This window comes from Pogona vitticeps, chromosome 2 (genome assembly GCF_051106095.1).
Source record: "Pogona vitticeps strain Pit_001003342236 chromosome 2, PviZW2.1, whole genome shotgun sequence".
Classification (NCBI taxonomy): domain Eukaryota; kingdom Metazoa; phylum Chordata; class Lepidosauria; order Squamata; family Agamidae; genus Pogona; species Pogona vitticeps.
Genome location: NC_135784.1, coordinates 69074270 through 69094585, shown reverse-complemented (window position 1 = coordinate 69094585; position 20316 = coordinate 69074270). Strand labels below are relative to the sequence as shown.

General features: G+C 44.0%; 1 protein-coding gene across 2 annotated transcripts in view; it reads right to left on the bottom strand.

The window, feature by feature from the left end:
- SUSD3 (sushi domain containing 3) overlaps nt 1–20067 on the bottom strand; it is a 59084-nt gene extending 39017 nt beyond the window's left edge. Inside the window, exon 1 of one of the 2 annotated variants that reach the window (XM_072989651.2) lies at nt 19477–20067. In XM_072989651.2, the coding sequence (XP_072845752.2) occupies nt 19477–19564 (88 nt within the window). In that variant the 5' untranslated portion in view covers nt 19565–20067. The remainder of the gene's footprint in view (nt 1–19476) is intronic. The other variant, XM_072989650.2, reaches the window with a different exon arrangement.
- Nucleotides 20068–20316: the final 249 nt, after the last annotated feature.

Sequence of the window (20316 nt, the reverse complement as noted above, 5' to 3'; positions counted from 1 at the left end):
ATAGCCCAGCCCTATGTCATGTTGTATCATAGCTCTGTGCATATTACTAAATATTGGATTGAATCCAGACACAGAGCAGAACTATTATAGTTAGTGAAACTTCTGTCATTCCTAATGTATATTCCCTTGATTCCAGTGCAGTATGCGGTGGCATAATTGCTATGCAGGAGATGGAGGAGAACTTTGCACATGGCAGACTGCAGCCTTTGCACAACAGCCCTTCAGAGCAGGCCTTTGGGGAGGTCTAGTCTGTAGATCACCTACAGATTAGCCTCAAATGCATAGGATGGCGGAAGGCCGCACTGATATACTAACACCACATGCAGTGGTTAATTCCTGTCATTCAGAACCTAGCTGTTCACCCAGACACAGTATTCAGGCCTACCCATGCTATATGATAAGTCAGTTAGGTTTTACTTGGTCTCTGTCAACAGAATATACAAAAGATATTTAATTCCATGCAGTAATATTGGTTCTGATCATCAGTGTTTTATTTCCTATTAACATTCTTTTTTAAATCCTGAAGCTGTTGCCTTGGTCAAGGCCAACCAGTGGGAAGCGGGGAGGTTTCTCTTCGTGTAGTAACAAGTAAGGTCATTTTGTTCCCTTTTTGGTCAATTCTTGCATACAATGAATAACAGAATGTGAAATATGTAACCAAAATGGAGGAAAGAATATGTACAAATTAAAAGGGATCTCAACAAATTACTTGTTTTTTAAGCGTCTACCCAATGATGAGACTACCTAATAATTTCTCCATCTGAGTGAGATAAAAGTATTGGTTTTTAAACATCCCCCTCCTGATCTTCCTGGGATGATAGATTCCTTACTCTGCAAAAGCCATGTGAAATCTGTAATTTCTGCCAAAAATTTCTAAAAAATACACAAAAACCAGTAACACTATGATCTTAATTAGAGACGACCAAAGAGAGCTCAGGCCTATGGCTCAGCACGGCAGTGCATGTTTCGCATGCAAAATATCCCAGGTCTTTTCCCAGCTCCCAACATTTAAAAGGACCAAGTGGTGGGTATCCTAAATGACCTTATGCCTGAGATCCTGGCAGACTGCTATCAGAGCAGATAATAGCCAGCTAAATGTGCAGAGAAAGCACCCTGACTCAACAGAGGTATGTGGATTTGTGTTTGTGATTCAAAAAAGCACTTATAGCTGCCTAGGGAATTCTGGAAGTTGGAGTCCAAAAACATCAAATCTGCACACCTTTATGAAGGCTTCTATGCTTCTAATCTCATGAAAATCTTCACTGACACACTGACATGGATCTGTACATGGGTCTGTGTGTGCATGTGGGCATGTGCATTTGTGCAGAAGGGCGGATGGGCAGGAGTGTTTGTGTGTGCAGGGGGCAGGAGTGCATGTGGGTGGATGAGAGTCCCTGTTGTCACATTCCCAGGGGTTACAACAGCAGAGTCCGATAAGCCAGTACTATGTCAGAAATTCAGAGAATGCAGAGCCGATATCCAAATACCAAAGCCAACTCACACAACATAGTCCAGGGTCAGAGTCCAAAGCCAAGGGTCCAGAGAACAAGGTACAAGATAGTCAGGAGTGTGGATGTAAGCCAGAGGTTGGACTTGTTGCTTCCACGGACTTTCAGCCGTCTCAGAGCTGTTTATATAGTAAAACAGTCCTTGAACTGCTGGAAGCCTTTTCATCCTGTCAGAACTCAGGGCTAGTTGATTGGATGTTTCTGCGGGGAGCCTTCAAGCGATCCTCAAACCTTTTCGTCATAAGTCTTCCCCTCAGCCTGGCCTTCAGCCTATCTACTGGGGGAGGACAATCTGGAGGCAATTCAGCTGTTTGTGTTTCTAATCACTCAGCCTTCTCCTCAGCTACAGTTAACCCCTCAGGTTCCGGATCTTCGGCTGCACTCATGACACCTGTGTGTGTGTATGTGGGTGGGCGAGAGTGCATGCGTGAGAGTGGGCAGGAGTGCATGTGTGTGTTCCTTTGGCCCTCAAAAATATTGCAAATATATTATGTGGCCCTCTGTGTGAAAAATTTGGAGATCCCTTCTCTAGAAGCTCTAACTAGTGGAAACAAACTGGGAGCACATTTGGTTCAACTGTAGTTATTATTTTCTACTATCTTCATAAATAACTTCTCATTTGTTAAATGTCCACAGCTAACCATGGTACTTTCGCAGACAAAAAAGTACCTGGCATCTATATTTTCTAATGGAAGCAGCAATGAAAAGAAGAGTTAACGTTTCCAAGCTCATAGTAATACTGGCACAGTATATGGGAATAATGCTGAAATGATGTTTAACATGCCCAGCTATCATAAATGAGCCCTATGAAAATGAGCAACAGTCAAACACAAGCAGGGAGGGGGGGGAACAAAAAACAAAACCCCCAGCAATCCCTTTTTTCATTTATAAGACATCTTTAACTTTCTCATAAAAATTATGATGTTACACTCCCTCTAAATATCTTGCTGATGTGTGAATTGAATCTCAGTAGAGAAACAATGCTTTTAATAATAAATCTATCATTAGGTGTGGGCTTGTGTGCCTAGCATGTAAGAGTGACAGAAATTTTTCACAATAGTTACATATGTTTTTTGAGTAAAAAGTTGAATGCTGTATAGTATATGACATAAGGTTACTGGTAAATGGCACTTTTATTATGTTTAAATACGTTATTTAATTCTGTAAGAAGCCATCAGCTAGCAAATAACAAAGCAAGATACAATCTGAGCTATAATGTATTAAGTTCTTTTTATTCTCACTAATTTTGATGAAAGATTTAAGCAGATGAAATTATTCCCACCTAAACATTAGAATTAGTGCTTAACATTAGCTATTGTTTGACCACCTTTTATTGTTGATGACTAATAAATCCACAGCTTGATACTGTGCATATTTACTAAGAAATAAATCCCACTGCATAATGTGAATAACAGAATGTGGAGTTCCATGGGCTCCATTACAAAACATAATCCTCCAAGGGGAAAAAAGAAGAAAAAACACCACGCACCATCAATAAAATGTCACAGTTATGTTGATCGGGCATGGCTGCAATCAATTTAGTTACCTGGGATTAAACTGTACCAAACTAAGTGGTGCTTACTTCTAACGGCACAGGTTCAATTTGTAAAACAGACAAGAGTTTAAACAAAAATCTTCAGCCAGCTAAAATGAAAATGTTAGCTTTTAATCCAAAATGCAAACACTATTGCAAAGAACTGTTATAACTCATATAGCTACTTTAGGAAAGTCTATATAAAGGAAAAGATAAACCAGTCTCTGCTTAATTACTTCCCCTCTTTTTTCTGACTTTCTCTGCATGCTCCTCTACCAGAGAGAAAGCAATAAATCTCATCATCACCTCATTCACTTGTCAGAGACAGGAAGGTGGTGCTGTGTCAATTACCTAGGCAATATGACTGATGTCTTGCTTGCAAAGTTCCCAAGATCCAGACCACAACTCTGCTAATGCTCAATTATTGGAGGGCCTCAGCACTTTACGTATATTCTCCTTAGAAGCAACCCACCAAGGTCTGTCACCATAATGGCATGAGGCCTCCCCTAAAAAAGTCCCAGAGCTGCACTCCCCTGTTTTCCCTCCCACTATGCCACTGTACGTAAAAGCTACATAAAGATCAACACCGAAATTGCAGAAATGTAAGAAACTACACTTTAACAAGCAAGATGACAGATCTGTTGGGATCAAGGTGGACAAAGTGTATGTTGGTCACAGGTAGTTCCCAAAGTCATTGTTGTGGTTTTTGGGGAGACCACAAAAGCCGTGTTGTTGTTGTTGTTGTTGTTGTTGTTGTTGGTGTTATTAGTAGTATTAGTAGTATTAGTAGTATTAGTATTAGTATTAGTATTAGTATTAGTATTAGTATTAGTAGTATTAGTATTAGTATTAGTAGTAGTAGTAGTAGTATTTATTTTATTTATTTATTCCATTTATACCCCGCCTATCTGGTCAATTACGACCACTCTAGGCAGCTAGAGTAGTAGTTGTTTTATTTATATGCCACATTTCTCCCAACAAGAGACCCAAAGCGACTCACAACATTAAAATTCACACAATATAAAAACACAAGAAGTATTAAAAGATAAATTGAATACTACACAACTTAAAATACAATTAAAAAATTAAAACATAAAAAAATTAAAATTATCTATTAAAATCGGGTTCAGGGATTCAGTTATGATTGTTAAAAGCCTGCCTGAAGAGATGGGTCTTTAGCTTTTTTCGGAAGGATAACAGGGAAGTGGCCATCCTGATCTCCCGAGGGAGAGTGTTCCATAGCCTGGGAGCTGCCCCAGAGAAGGCCCTCTCCTGTCTCCCCATCAGCTGTGCTTGTGCTGGCAATGGGACCGAGAGGAGGGTCTCCTCTGCTGATCTTAATTGCCGAGAAGGCGCATATAGGGAGGTACGGTCCTTCAGGTAGCCTGGACCCAAGCTGTATAGGGCTTTATAGGTAATGACCAGCACTTTGAATTGGGCCCGGAAACGGACTGGTAGCCAGTACAGTTCTTGTAACAGGTAGCTGGCCCCAGTCAGTAGTCTGGCTGCAGAGTTTTGCACCCACTGAAGTTTCTGAACCATCTTCAAAGGCAGCCCCACATAGAACATGTTACAGTACAGTAATATAAATGGGATGCAACTAAGGCATGTGTCACTGTAGCCAGATCCAGTATCTCAAGCAACTGGCACAGCTGGCACACCAGCTTTAGCTGTGCAAATGCACTCCTGGCCACCGCTGAGACCTGGGCATCCAAGCTTAGGGATGAATCCAGGAGTACACCCAAGCTGCGGACCTGAGTTTTCAGAGGGAGTGTAACCCCATCCAGCACATGGAGTATCCCTATTCCCTCATCTGCCTTCCGACTAATCAGGAGCACCTCTGTTGTGTCTGGATTAAGTTTCAGTTTGTTTGCCCTCATCTAGTCCATTACTAATGCCAGACACTGGTTCAGAGTTAAGATAGCTTCCCTGTAAGAACCAACAGGGACACACACTCCCTGTCCAGTTCCCGGTGTAGGTCATCCACCAAGGCAGCCAAAGCTTTCTCTGTTCCATAGCCAGGCCTGAAACCTTTACAGAGGCCATCAAGTCACTTCCAACTTATGGTAGCAGCGTGAATTAGTGACCTCCAGAAAGGTTGTGTCAATAACAGTACTGTTTGGTTCTTACAAACTCAAGACTATGGCTACCTTCCACTTTCCACAGTATTATTACCTTTTCCAATCCATCTTAAAGTCTTGTGATGTGGCTAAACTATGATAAATGCAGTTCAGTCATGGTTATGTCCAGAAAGAGTTCAGGCTTGATTTGATCTAGCATCCACTTACTCATATTTTCTGGGGGTCCATGATACACCTTTAAAATGAACCATTTTTCTTTCTCTTTCAGCTTTATTACTGTCCAGCTTTCACACCCATGAATAGTAATTGGGAATACAGTGCCATGGATGATCTTTATGATCGCCTCCAGTGAAAAATCTTTATACTGAAGGATCTTCTCTAGTTCTATCATTGCTATCCTTCCAAGTCTCAGTCTCCTTCTGATTTCTTGGCTGCAGTCTTCATTCAGATACATTCATTCATACAGAACATTTTTAACAATTTCAGTTTCTTTATTGCCTTAGTGAGTCCTGTGAACAATTCTCCAAAGTTGCCCATTCCTGGCCTAGTTTATCACCCAAGATTTCAGACAGAAGTGTTTTTGAACTTTTAGATTAGGCATTCTTCAGTATCGAGAGACTATAGAAACGTGGTCTGAATGGAGGACTTGGAACAGCGTCTAGTGTGGCTAAGAAGGTCAATTCGGGAGTGACAATCCCTTCCATACTGAAGACAAATACAATCTGTTCCCTGCCCAGCTCCCTGATTTTGCTGGTTTCAGGACTGCCTCTTTGACTGGGCCTGCTGAACGAGTGTCTCTTCAAAATGGGAGAGGCCGTGATGCAACGCCTGCCTCCAGGCTGAATGCTCAGATGTCAGGTTTTCCCATCTGTTGAGGTCCATTCCTAAGGCCTTCAGATCCTGCTTGCAGATATCCTTGTACCGCAGCTGTGGTCTCCCTCTGGAGTAATTTCCCTGCACTAATTCTCCATACAGGAGATCTTTTGGAATCCAGCCATCAGCCATTCTCATGACATGCCTGAGCCAATGTAGACTTGTGTTTTCTTCAAACTGATTGTTAGTCCAAAGTCTTGGCAAGCCTTACTAAAATGATTATGAGTTGTTGGAGGTCTTCAGCAGAGTGAGCAACAACAGCTGCATTATCGGCAAAGAGGAAGTCTTGCATGCATTTCAGCTGGACTTTGATCTTCGCTCTCAATCTAGAGAGAGTAAAGAGCTTTCCATCTGATCTAGTCCAGAGATAGTTACCCACAAGAGATACAACCCCTAGATTTTCTGTATCCAAAGTATCTACTCTACCATTGCCCTTTCTTTGCCATCTCTGACTGTCATGGTGAGACTATTCCTTTTATCTCCAATACTTGCACTTTAACTGTTTTTTTGTATGATAATCTGCTTAACTCACTATTAATATCCCAATTCATTGTGTTCCTGCTTGCTATAATGCCATAGTTCATTGTTTGTTTCTAGTTTTTGTAACTCATAAGACACTTTGTGTCCCATATTGACAGAAACATTGGGGCCCAAATCTAATCTTAATTTCCAGCCACCAGATCATAATTTGGCAGCAGGGTTGGGCCACCTTTGAGCATCTAGACAATTTGGCTCACAAAACAGAAAATGTGTATGGAGCAGGCTGCCCATGTGCCCACTCTTTTTTCATGGAGAGATTGCAATCATAAGGTATCCAGCATTACAAAATAAAGTATAGTTTGTTTGGATAATCTATTCAGTATGCACCACCAGTTTGGTCTAAAAGAGATATGATTCAAAATGATATTTTTTAAAAATAAAAATAAAAAATCCCTTTTCTCACTGTTTTGGCAGGACATCAAAACAGCTTGTCATATTAATCCATTTTTGCTCTCTTGCAAGGGACTTTATTTTGTTATGACAGTTCTGTGGTTAAACTAAACCTCATCTACAGAAAAAAAGGAAAGGGAAGGTATGTAGGATGAGCAGTGTATTATTCATATCAAATGGACTTTCTGCCTCTCAGAAATACAAATAATAAATGGAAATATTTATCAATTCCTTCAGATCAGTTACAGCCATCCAGCAATAAGAAACTCTGGATGTAAGATATGTCCTGCTTCACAAACATGAGAAGAAGATCAGAAACTGTTGTCTTGAACACACATGGTCTGCTGCTACACCAAAATGTAGCATTCTCGCTGGTTTTGACAGATCATTGGACCTGTAATTCTCAGGCTGTAAAAGAGGTATTTTGTGAAAACAAAGGAAAATCCCTCTCTCAGCACATCAGCTCTCTCTTTGTGGGAAGCATGCAATGAATCTCACAAGGGAAGGTTCAAAGGAATCATTTTTATGGAGTTTTTTTCTTTCTTTCAACTTTTTAATCGCACGTATTTTGTTGTATGCTTCCCACATTATTTCCAAGATGTAGCCAGAGAATCCCACAATAGCAACACAGCTATGATGTTAGAAGCCAACCAGCAAACCAATGGGTCTTGCAAACCAATAGAAAGATCTCTAAGGCTTGGGGGGGATTAGCTCCAACAGCCTTCAGGGGCTAGTTTGTTTTTTATTTTGGTTTGGTTTTTGTTATTGTTGTTGCTGTTGCTCCCAGAGCCCTCCTGGACCTACCCAGATTGCTAACAAACAAACAAAAAAGCAATGAAAAGAAAAAGAAAGAAAAACTGAAGCTAGAAATGATAAAAATCCATTTCTCGTCTTGACAATGAAGTTGGTTTCTGATGCAAAGCACTGAGTGTGGGGTGCATTGAAAGGGTGAATTGTTACTCTTAGAGGTCTCTGGAGTTGGCAGTACCTGTTTTTCCTTTTTTGGTGGGCAAGTCTGGTTCTTTGTGGGTTTTTTTGGCTAGGGCAGAAGAATTGTATGAGGCCAGGAGATATAAATACTACCCGGTGATAGTGACCATCCTGATCTCTGTCACAGAATCATTGGTATCTAGATCAAGAGTTCCACCACTAGGGAGACTATTCAACTTCCTATACTAATACAGTAATGAGAAAAATAGTAGAAACCTAGAAGGAAGTCATTTTGCACTACCTGTCAGTCGCTCGAAAAACAAGCAATAGCCCTGTCTATTCTTCCGCATGAATGACAGTAATCTGCTCCGTTCTGTTTTATGGAGCATGAGATACAAAAACCAGCTCTGGGCTTATGAATAAGGACTTCCTCTCCCTCTTACACAAACAGGGACGTTGTACTGAACCGTGTGTGTGTTTGTGTATGTGTGTGTGTGTACGCGTGCATGAATATGTAGATTTATTATGACATTTACACTCTACCCCTTCCTCCACATTGTTCAGGGCCGTGCACATCGTTCCTCCTCTCACTCGCACTGTCTTTCTTCACAAGAGTCTTGTGAGGCGGGTTAGGCAGAAACATGCCTGCTGCAAGATGGTGCATTCAGTCCTTTCAAAAGGAAAGGAAAAGACCGGCACTAGCACTCTTCACCATATGTGCCTATGTTGTGTGAAAGCAATTTTTTGCTTAGTCCCTCACTCGGCATTCAGATCCAACATGTATAGAGTGGACAGGACGATGGCCAACATGGCGGAGCTTTTGCGGCTGTGTTCCCACCCTTGCACCTACATGCAGTCTCTGTCCATGCAATCATTGTGTGAATCATATGCAATTAAGCCAGGTTTCTGCTTTTTTTTTTTTGTGGGGCACCGTATACAATTAAGCAGCTTCCATCCCACTTTCCATCTGCAGAGTGTGTTTTTATATCCCATTCAGGACGGACAATTAAGCTCGGCCAGCAGTATTAATCTGCAAGCATAAATAATTAAACCAGATGATAACTTCCATGGAGGATCGTGTATAATTATAACAGGATCCAAAATAAGATGGAAAGCAGCCGCGGAGAAAGTCTTAAGACTGGAGCTAATCACGTTATCTACATGTGCAGTGTCACAAACATGCAATGCCACTGTTTTGCAAGTCAGAAATATCCCTCAAAATAAATGAGGAGATTTCACAGATCCTAGAAATGATTAAAATGAAGGATCCAAGCTTTCGCTCTCTTGAATGTAGGGAATTATGGGAGGGAGGCAGGTATCAAGAGCAGGTTAAGCTTGTTTATCACTGTAATGAAGAGAAAGCCAAAGTGAAACGCTGCAGATTAGTTCTAACAGACTTACTCCTGTCTGGATTTGCTATAGGAAAGCAGAGCCGCCCCTGACCTGTTCAGTCAGAGAGGCACATCAGCTTAGGAAAAAAAGAGAGACAAAATAGAATCTGATTTGATTACTTGCTTGGTACAAATTCAAAATTCATGTTTAATATCAAAGACAGTTAATTTCACCAAGGGAGGGTGAAATCAAAGGATGAGAATGCCCTTTAAGGTGCTTCTCACAGTCAGCACTCAAGCTGTCATGCCGGGCTATTCCCTTTTGTCTGTACAGTACATGCAAACAGCGCCAGTGGTCCTGGGCACGTACCTTTGCCGACCCTTTGCTAGGCTGGTTCACACAGGAATGTTGATCGTCTGTTGACTGCTGCATTCCATATATGCACGGGCCATGACACAAAAAGCAGAGCCACAACTAGGAACATATCAAAAGGTTCCCAACATCTCAGCCACAGCACTTAAAAAATGAAGTCAGATCAGCCACTAAACTTTAGTTGGAACTGTTCTGATTTGGCTGGTATTGATCACTTCGTGATAACAATATTAAGATATGGCTTGTACAGTGGTGCCTCCACTTATGACCATAATCCATTCCAGAAAATGGACGTAACCTGAAATGGTCGCAAGTTCATGCACCATTTCCCATAGGAATGCATTGAAATGCAATTAATCCATTCCGGTTGAAGAAAAAAACAAATGAACAAATCACTGCAAGACTCATGGGAAACATGATTAATCCCTTCCGGCCAAAGGGGGGGGGGAGAGAAAAGCAATCAAGCATGCAAGACCCATCAGAAATGCATATAAAACAAATGGAGCAGATCGGAAGTGCACCGAGAGCAAAGGGGGCAGGTCGGAAATGCAAAGAAAACAAAGGAAAAAGCAACAGAAGCATGCAGGACCCATCGGAAATGGGGAAAAATCCCAAAAAGCAAGCAAACTCCCCAAGAGCCATCGGAAATGGGGGGAAAAGGCAAAACAAACAAACCCCCCAACACCCATTGGAAATGGGGAAAAACCCCTCAAAAAGCAACCAACCCCCCCCAAGATCCATCACAAATGGGGAAAAAACTCTAAAAAGCAACAAAAAGCCCCAAGACCCATAGGAAATTGGGGGGGGGGGACAAACCAAAAACCAAACAAACCCCCCATCACATTACAGAAACACACCTCCCAGCTCAAAACCACGCTGCAAAAACACCCAGAACAGTTTTTAAAAAGCAGAAAACAGCACCTTACCTTACAAGGCAGCCCGAAGCCTCCCTGCAAACACACACACACACACACACACACACACTCAGAAGCAGAAGGAGGCAGTCCCAAGCCTCCGATGACAACGCACACTCTCTTAACTACTGGGGCAAAAGAGCTACAAAGAAGTAGCCTCATCGCCACCTACAGTTAGCAGTTTAAATTTCCCACCTTTTTCCCCTGCCTTTTTCTGTTCGTAAGTGGACACTCTGATTGCAAGCAGAAGCAAAATTTTGTGGCCGGAGCTGGTTGTAACTCAAAATGGTCGTAAGTAGGGACGTTCATAAGTCGCACCACTGTACATATATGAAGGTTCTCTGAGCATTCTTCAAGCAGTAGGAAAGATTATGGAATTGGTCCTCTGTTGATTTTTTAAAAACCTGATCTAGGTTTTAAAATTATCTCCAGCTTTGCTGATGAAGACTATCTAGTTTTTCCCTAATTTCCATTGATAAAGGAGACACAGGTCTTTGCCCAGGAAAGAAGCCATCCTGAGTATATATTTAGATTTTATTTTCACTTTTTAAATTGGCAATTCAGTTTTTCTAGCTTTTATACTTATAGGATCCCTAGAAAGAGACATGCAAAACATTCACACTCTTTGAAAAGCACCCCTGAGAACTGCTTTGTTTTTGGGTAAGAAGAGGTTAACGGATAAAAAAAGGGATCAGCTTCTAGGATTTTCCTTTACAGTACTTGCTGTCACTTTGTGAATGGTCGTGAGCGGAAGAGCGGAAGAGAGTTATCCTGTAGACAATTGGTCCCCAACCGTTTTGACACCACAGACCAGTTTAGCATGTGTGCATGGGGGGTGGGAGTTACATTTGTGCATGTGGGGGGCATGTGTGGGGCATGCACGTGTGGGGGTATCCGTACATGCATGCAGGGAACATGTGTGCATCCATGCCTGGGGTGTGTGTGTGCATGCGTCCGTGCATGTGTGCAGGGGTGTGTGTGTGCGTCCATGCATTGGGGGGGCGGGAGATCTGTCTCTGCGGTCTGGTCCTGCCAAGGCCACAGACCAGAACCGGTACGCAGACTGGTGGGTTGGAGACCCCTGCTGTAGACCATATTGACTGGTGCCATAGTTGCCAACATTCAGACTGCCCTTTGCTATGTAAAGCTTGGCATCCTTTTTCCTGCTGGGAACGCAGGCACAATGTTATGCAGCAATATTGGTCCATTTCCTGGCTTTTTGAATCATGGGTACAGAAGTATAATATCCCGCATTCATAAACTGGAGTTTTTTTCATGAATCTGCTTCTTAAGACTAAATTTACAACAAGATATGCTAAATATTTCCCCACAGAAAAGCAGAAAATGTGTTTTTCAGCTAAAGAGACAATTATTTTGTACATATTCTACCTCTCTTCTGAATGTTGCATATAACACATTTGTCCTATGAAAATTTATACATTCAAAAAAATGATGTAAGGTATATAGTTGTGAAATCTATGGCTGATGAAAAGCACCAACATGATGACAAGATGGACAATTTAGACAGCAGAAAAGATCCCCAGCTTCTGGACCACGACGGCAGAGTCCCCTCTTAAATCACTGGCCTAAATCTAGCCAGTGGGTGTCCATGAGTCCAACGGAATTTTCTTCCCCTTCTTTCTGCCACCACAGATCTACCACCAAAGCCTGCTCCAGAGCTTTTCTCTGTCCTCATGACCCCATTTTAAATGTGCAAACTGGCCTGCAGGCAAAGATAGAAGCAACTCCATCAGCAAAACAACTCAATTGGATCTTAGCCCATTCAAATAAGCCTTCTTTGCTATGAATAATATCCTGCCATGGTTAGGACAGATCTGCAAACCTTTTATACTAGCATGGTAAATCTAGAAAAATCAACTGTGTGCTCTTTCTTAGAAGGCAAATGTAATACGAAAAAAAGAAAAAGAAAAAAAGCAGTAGTGCAACCCATTCATGCAAAGAAAGTTCTGGGTTTGGAAGCCCCTGTACTGGATCAATAGAAAGTTGCAAATAAGGTGAATTTGTAAGATCTCCAGAATTATTCAGCAGGCAAAGATGGTATAAACCTTTGTCACTTCCATCTCACGTGGAATCTAAAACTCCTTTCTGCTTTGTTGGCAGCCATGAACCATAGGCATCATCACATCTGGCCCATTTTTTTATTATTATTTACACAAACATTTTAGGTTATCTTTGTTTAGAGCTAGCCTTCTCTGTAACTTTTTAGTAACCCAGTAAAGGTAATCCCCCACCCAGGAAACAAAAAGGAGAACAGAAAACAATGTTGAACCTACAGAAATATCACGAATTTTCAGAATCCCTGAAGAACCTATCCAGAAAACAGGCTTTATTGCTGAGCTTGAGCAGCATTAATTACAAATATTATATTAACCAGTTCATTCACTCTATTTCCTTATTGTCTTCCATGTCATTAATAGCTGATGTGTAAGTAAAAGAATGTGAATAAAGAGCAGAAGGCTATGTTTACAGAGAGGCTCCAGAAAAGCCCTGAAGGAGTGCGGAAGTGTATCCTCTCACACCTTGTCTGGCTTTTTTAGGTCTTTTCAAATAACAACTCCAAGACAAGTCACTGATTCATTCAGCCCTTGAACAAAAGGAGGCTGAAATTATAAGCTGGATCTCACAGATGCCTCTCTCCTATTGCGAGCCCTTCCCCTGTTTCATGGTGAGGAGATGTGAGTACCATTGTGCTATCTGTCTGGACTGGAACCACTGCGGAACCATACTTATCTTGAGGAAAGGAAAGCAGAGGGCCAAGGTCTGCTGTCTCTAGAGGGTCCTTGAAAACTCCTGATCATTATGGGTTTCGCTCTCCAATTTCTGCAGATACAGATTGTCTTAAATGTAAGGCAACATCTGGATGGAGTATTGGACTACCTGGCCACAGTACTATGTTAGTGGCCCAGGATATCCAGGTCATCCTGTGCCTCAAGTTGAACTGCCAGGAGATCCCTTCATTATAAAAGACAACTTCCAGGTGTTGTTTTTCATGGGAATATCACGAGAAAAAACAGGAACATAAAGGGAAGGTTATATCGTGTACACATGTGAAAGGGAACAAAGAGGACAGTGTGTGCTTGGTTTGTTGGGTTGCTTGTGAGGGAGACAAAAGTGCTGAATTTTGAGAAGAGGCTCTGGAAAATAATCGCATCTGCCTCTCTGGTGACAGGACGTGAAGGGCAATAATGCTGGCTGTTCTGTGGGAGTGATCATCAGTGCCTCTACTCATGCTCAGCTTATCTTTGTAAAAATGAACACAAACATTACCCAAACCTATACGTTTCGTGACCTCCTTCCAAAGCAAATTGGTACTTTAGCGAGTGATGAGTCCAAGGAACTTCTCACTGTCTAACAAAATGAGGTGAGTGTATAACATAACAGAATGTCCATTACCACAACCTTGCAGTAGGCTACACATCCAAATGGATAACAATTCCTTTTCAGGCAATTTCATTCATTTGTTCATTCGCTGGCAATCTGAAGCTTCCCCATCACACAGAAATAAGGAAGAATGCTATAAACCTCCTCAGTGCTTGACATCAAAGGAAGAGCTGTTTCCTCAGAACACACTCGAAAAACCTGGCAGGAAGAGTGTGACTGCACTCTCTACGCTAGAGCCGAGAAGACATGGCCCTCGTGTTCTTCCCCGGCCATTTCCGTACCTTTCCCCAGGCCCCTGCCCCTGCAGAACCTGTGACTGGAGTGGCAGAAGAAAACATCCATTTTCCTCCCCATAAACCTTGTTTATACAGTCAATCATTCTCCTGGAAGCACAACTTCGCTTGTAAACAAGGCATGGGGAGGGGAGGATACACTCCTTCTTTTGAAGAGGGGGAAAAACACATCATTTCCCACTGCTCTTATGGCAAATTTGGCAGCAGGAGGGTTCCCCTAACCACTTGAAAGCTATCTCTTCTTTCTTTCCATCAGGACAATTAATGGTGCCATTAATTGGCCAAGGGAAGGGTTCCTGCTATTGTATACTTCTCTTCACATTATTTCATCAGTGCAGGTAAAATAATTATTAAGCCACACGCAATTTATTGTACGTGTCACTTGATACGTTCAATACAGTTACCCTGCCAGTATTCTTTTCTGATAATCCAGATGAGTTCAGGAAGACAAGTCAACCTTGAACAGACAGTTCTTAGTCTACGACTCCCTTGGTGGTCCATTACTGTACCATAAATAGGCAAGTAAACCCCACAGTATCAAGCTTTATGCGAGCAAAGTGGATTACATTTCTAATAGCATGGCAACAAAACATACTTCTGAAAAGAAGCTAGTAGAAGACCAGCATGGTTAGGGAAGCTCCTCTGAGGGAGACACTGTAGACCCAGAGGGGAAACGGCACAGAGATCCTGTGGCACCTTGAAGACTAGCAAGCTTTATTTGCCAGATGAATTTGGCGACAGGCGTCCCCGCCCCACCGCCTTCTTAGACACAAAAAAGCAGGGCTACAGCCCTGAAAAGCTTCTGCCCATAGGCAATGTCTTGGGCATTTAAGGTGCCACAAGACTCTTTGTTGTTTCTGCTGAGACAGACTAATATGGAAATATTTAACAGGGAAATGTAGGCTCCTGTCACTTACATGGCGTCTATAAAGACAGAACTGCTTGCTCCGTTCTCCATATTTACCATGACAGCAAAAATTACTTTGAAACACAGCATTTACATTTTGAATAGGTACTTAATGGATTTTTCCTGAATCTATATTAGTGTGTGTTTATGTGCGTATGTGTGAGTGAACCTTTAGAGGAAATGGAATTGTGGCTCTGTAGAAATGTATACCTGACAACCATACTTTACAACTTCTAAGTAATCAGCAGCATTTTCCTAACTAAATTATGTCGATCTTGCCCTCTTCTTCTTCCATAGCCTTTCATCTGCGCAGTCTTGACAGTTTTTCAATACAATTATACTAACACAAATGAACCTTTCCATCCATCCGTTACAAAAGGCAGCCACTAAAAAGCCATTATGAAATAATAAGTGGAACTAGCAATAAAATGTTGCAGTGTCAAGGGTTCCTGTTCGCTGTTCATCAGCCACACTCCGTGACCCTCTGTTCTATTTCTCCCTCCCTCCTGTTCTCTTCCCCCCCCCCCAAAAAAAAGACACTCAGCACGGCACAGCTGATGACGGTGCTCAGTTCTTGTTAGAGAAGGACGAACACGAGTGCCCACCAGATCACGACAACATTTTGGACTTCTGCAGTGATTTCTCTGGGTAGCTCTCCTTTTGATCGTTGGAGACTTTTAAGAACAGCTTTGCTGGTTGAGCCAGGAATAAAACCTATCTGGAGAATTTCCTTCATTTTCTTTCATTAGCTTGTTTGTCCTTTCTTATCAATACTGTCAGCTCTCCACATGCACTGGGCAGACAGAGTCCTCACTGGGTTGTTTTGGAAGGCCCATTCACATAGTATTACACACACACAGACACAGACACACAGACAGACACAGACACAGACACAGACACAGACACACACACACACACACACATTTTTAAAACATACTTTTGCACAACTCTGGGCTGCTATCACCCTCAGGTGTGTGAGTGACAAAGTTTTGTCCAGAACCTAGAGAAATTACTGTTGTGTTTTTCAAGACTAAAACTCCCCCTATATTGTCTTGGCAGTTCAGGTCCCCACGCACCTGCCCAAAATTACTTTTTACCAATGACTGCTTTTGACTGTGTATGTAAAGGATGGAGTCATTTGCAAAAGATTTCCTTCAACTCGGGCTCTGAAAATATTGAGACAGGTTGTTGATAAAAATGAAAAGCGGGGAAAAAGACCAGCAGGCTTTCCTCTGTCCTTTACCCTTTGGTTCTAATGCAGAAAAAAAACTAAAGAGAGAGAGAAAGCTCATTTTATCCTCTGTACACCAAATATCTCCACAGGTCTTCCCTCCAAGCTACCAACTGTCTTCTAAAGTGCCATGAGCCCTCCATTTTAACTAATGGGTACAGGAAATAAACTTTATTGTTGTGAGGAGTGGATGACTTCTCATGAGAGCTACGCCACAGTGTCAGTTTTGTTTTCTCCTAAACATAAAGGAACTCGTCACTGATTTCCGATAGATACCTATTGTCCTATTTTCTGCACCACAGTGTATTTAGAAGCACATCCCACTAATGAACTGGGCAACTGGGCAACTGGCCTTGCCAGCACCTCCTCGCGCTGCATGAGGCCAGCTTATTGCATGACCCTGGCTGACATCACTTCCCTCTTTACAATAAGAATTCTTGTAAGAATACAGTAAGAAAAATGTGCCATACAGCAGCAGCGGACAACTTTATAGCACAGCTTTACTTTCTTTCAAAAGAAGTACATTCAGTTCTGTTCCAAGGAGGCAAAATCAGCAAGTCAGAGCAGGTCCCTCCTTTCTCCCCCCCCATCTGGACCCGTTAAAGCACATCAGGCGGCATCTGTTCGAGGCACCGATGGACTTAGTTACAAAGTTAACTTGGGTCCAAAATCCACAGGACACCCTGGAAACATGGATGCTTTTTACACCCTTTGATTTATTATTTATTATTTGCAGCTATATATACTTCAGCATGCTCAAGATACACTACACGGATCTGCTCTCCTGCACTTTATCAGACGTTAAGAGAGAGAAAGGGACCGTGACTGCACCAAGGTTACTGGTGAGTTTTATGAGACTCGCAAAGGGGGAGTTTTCACAATGCATGCAACTAAATATCTATATTTTAATCCCTCCAGCTATGAAATAGTTCTGAGATTATTTTTTTAAAAAAAAAACAGAATCATCCAGTAGGTGAAAGTGACCGTAACCTCTTGAAGCAGTCCACTAGCAGATTTTTAAAAACCTCCTGATAGGCACCACATATTAGTTGGTGATCAGGGGTAACTCTCCCAAACCCATTCTTAACTGGAATTAAGTTCCACATAATGAAGGAGAAATTCATCCAGATCCCGTTTATTTCAGTGCAAGTAAAAACATAACCTGATGATACCCAGTGTGGTGTAGTGGATAAAGGCATGGACTAGGACTCAGGTAAGCCTGGGTCCAAATCCCTGCTCAGCCACAAGAACTCACTGAGGGAGTGGAACTGGTAAAACCACTCCTTAAATATTTCATTTATCCTGAAAGCCCTTCAGGATCACTACAAGGCAGTTCTGACTTGATGGCAGAGAACAACAACAAAAAAATATAAGCGAATGCTGTCCTTTCAACATTGGCAGGGTCTCCCAGCCTTTTAATATTGACTTTCAAACAGTGGTAGGGGCTCCCATTTTAACTGAAACAATGGGTAATGCTCTTTTCTTCTTGTAATTCATGTTAAGAATGGGTGCGGTACAGTGGATAAAGTACTGGACTAGGATTCCAGAGACGTGGGTTTCAAATACCTGCTCAGCTATGAAAGGGGATCGGCGCTGTTAAACCACTCTTTAAACATATCCCCTACCTCAAAAACCTTGTTAGGGTTTCCATACATCAGAAGTGGCTTGACAGAACATAACGAATCATGACACACACACACACCCATGCTGCTCCCATTGTGCATAAGGATCATGTACCAACATCCCCCCCCCCCGGGCTGGGCTTGGTGTGGGAGAGATTTACATTAAGAAAATAGTGGGGGGGGGGAGGGTTGCTCACTTTAGAGGAAAAGCAATACCACTTGGAAATCCAGTGACAGCTCCCTCACGCTGTATAAGTGTATTTTTGTCATAAAGTACGGAAGAGGAGCCAGCTGCACTCCTGAATTTTTATTTTTTGGACTCCAACTCTCCTCATCCTTGACCACTAGATGGGCTGGGTTGGCAGACAGGAGATGGTGTCAAACAGCATCTGGGGGAGGGGGCACAGGTTCCATACTTCTGCTCTACAGTGAGCTTCTTTAAATCATAGCTTAAATTTACAACTCATTATCTTTTGAGAAAATTCAGAACTTGTGTCGTTTCTGAGCAAGATAAGGAACAGCACAAGCAGACCTTTGTCGTCTTCTTTTTTAATCAAGTGTATGAAAAGGGATGCTGCTCCCTGCAATTCAATGGGAGTCCGGTTGAGGAAGAAAGTCAGAAGGGGGTGGCTGTGAGACCACTTGAGGCTGGTGTGATTTTATAGAGAAAGCTCTCTCTCTCGCTCTCCCTCGCACACCCATGGATATTTCGGTGCAGGGAAATACTTTCCATCATTTGGAAAGCACAAAGAAATTACTACACATGATTTACCTGGGAACCAGGCGCCTCGAGGAGATTTCACTCACCACAGACACACAGGCCACGAGGCGCGCCATCCAGACCCTGAGCAAACTCCAAGCGGCTTAACTTCAGGGGAGTGACTTTACTGACCTGACCGGGCCGCCCGTGACCTCGGGCCCATCTGCCTGGCGAGGATGGCGGCAAATAAGACGCGGGGAAAGCGACCTCTTGGTCGAAGGGCTTTCCCCACCTCGGGCATCTCGTTGGGCCTTTTCAGGGGAGAGGGCAGGGACGGAACTGGGGGCCTCCGTCATTCGAGTCATATACCAAGTGGGTCGCTGATCTAATGCTCCTCTCCATGAGGAGTGAGGGGGAGGTGGGGGGGGCGACAGGGCTCCGCTCCGCTCAGTCCCAGAACGGCTTTCACCGTCCACCTCGCAACAGAACCAGTCATAACCTGAACGAGAGTGCCTCGGGGCATCTGCAGAGCGTCCCTCTTCACTACTCTGTGTGTGTGTGTGTGTGTGTGTGTGTGTGTGTGTGTGTGTGTGTGTGTGTGAGTGAGTGAGTGAGTGAGTGTGAGAGAGACAGAGAGAGAATGTGTGTGTATCTCTCTCTGCACCTGCCAACACCATCCCACGCACCCAACCTGCCGGGGCTTATCTGGCTCCGGCAGATCAAGAGGTCCCGTCCTCCCCCCCCCCCCACCTCTCTTCTGGTCTCAGGCCGCCGATCCTCCCGCTCCCCTTGCCCCCCTTTGCTCCCCCACCCCCGCCACTCCGGGCGGCTGCCTCCTCCTCCTCACCTGTGTAGTTACTCCGTCCGCTGCCGGCCTCCTCGCCGATCACCACCGTCCGGGACACGTCGAGGATCGAAGCGGTGGCCGTCTGCATGGCTCCTTCTCGGACAGCCCCTTCCCGTCGTCCCGCGGCGACCTTTGGAGCGCCTAGCCCAGAGGGGTTGCTTAGCCTCGCTCGCCGACGCCTCTTCCCGCCTGGCCTCGGTCTCCCTCTCCGGCGGCGGAGCGATCGCGGAGCTTCCACCGAGCCTCCCTCCTGGCACGCAGCGAAGCCCGAAAACGGACGTCGCCTCCCGCCGCCGCCGCCACCTCGAGAATGGGATTTCTTCTGGAGAGGACCCGATCCTGCCCAGGCAGGCAGGCAGTCTGCCTCCCTCGCCTCGCCTCGCCTCGCCTGCCCGCGGTTCTCCCCTCTCCCAATGAGCGGCTTCCCCGCCGCCTCCACGGCACCGGCGTCTAGCTAGGAGGGAAGGAAGGACCAGAGGGAAGGACGGAGGCAGGAGTGAGCGAGCGAGCCAGCGAGCGCGGGGCTGCTGAGCACCTGGCGCCCCCGCCCTCCCCCTGCCCGCCTCCTCTTCTCCTTCCGACGATTAGACCAGCAGAGGCAGACCTGAGAGGCGGACGCGAAGACGGGGGTGGGTGGGTGGGGGTGAGGGGTTGCAGGGGGAGGATAAGAGGAGATGAAGAAGAAGAAGATCGGCTCGTCTGGTTACGCCTCCCTCCCCGCCTTCCCCCAGTTCGACCGCATGCTCAGGGAGCGGAGATCCGCCTTGCGACCCGCGCCCGAGAAAGAAGTTGCGCTCAGCCCGGTGGCTGGTCCTGTCCGATCTTCCTGCCCTGAACAGT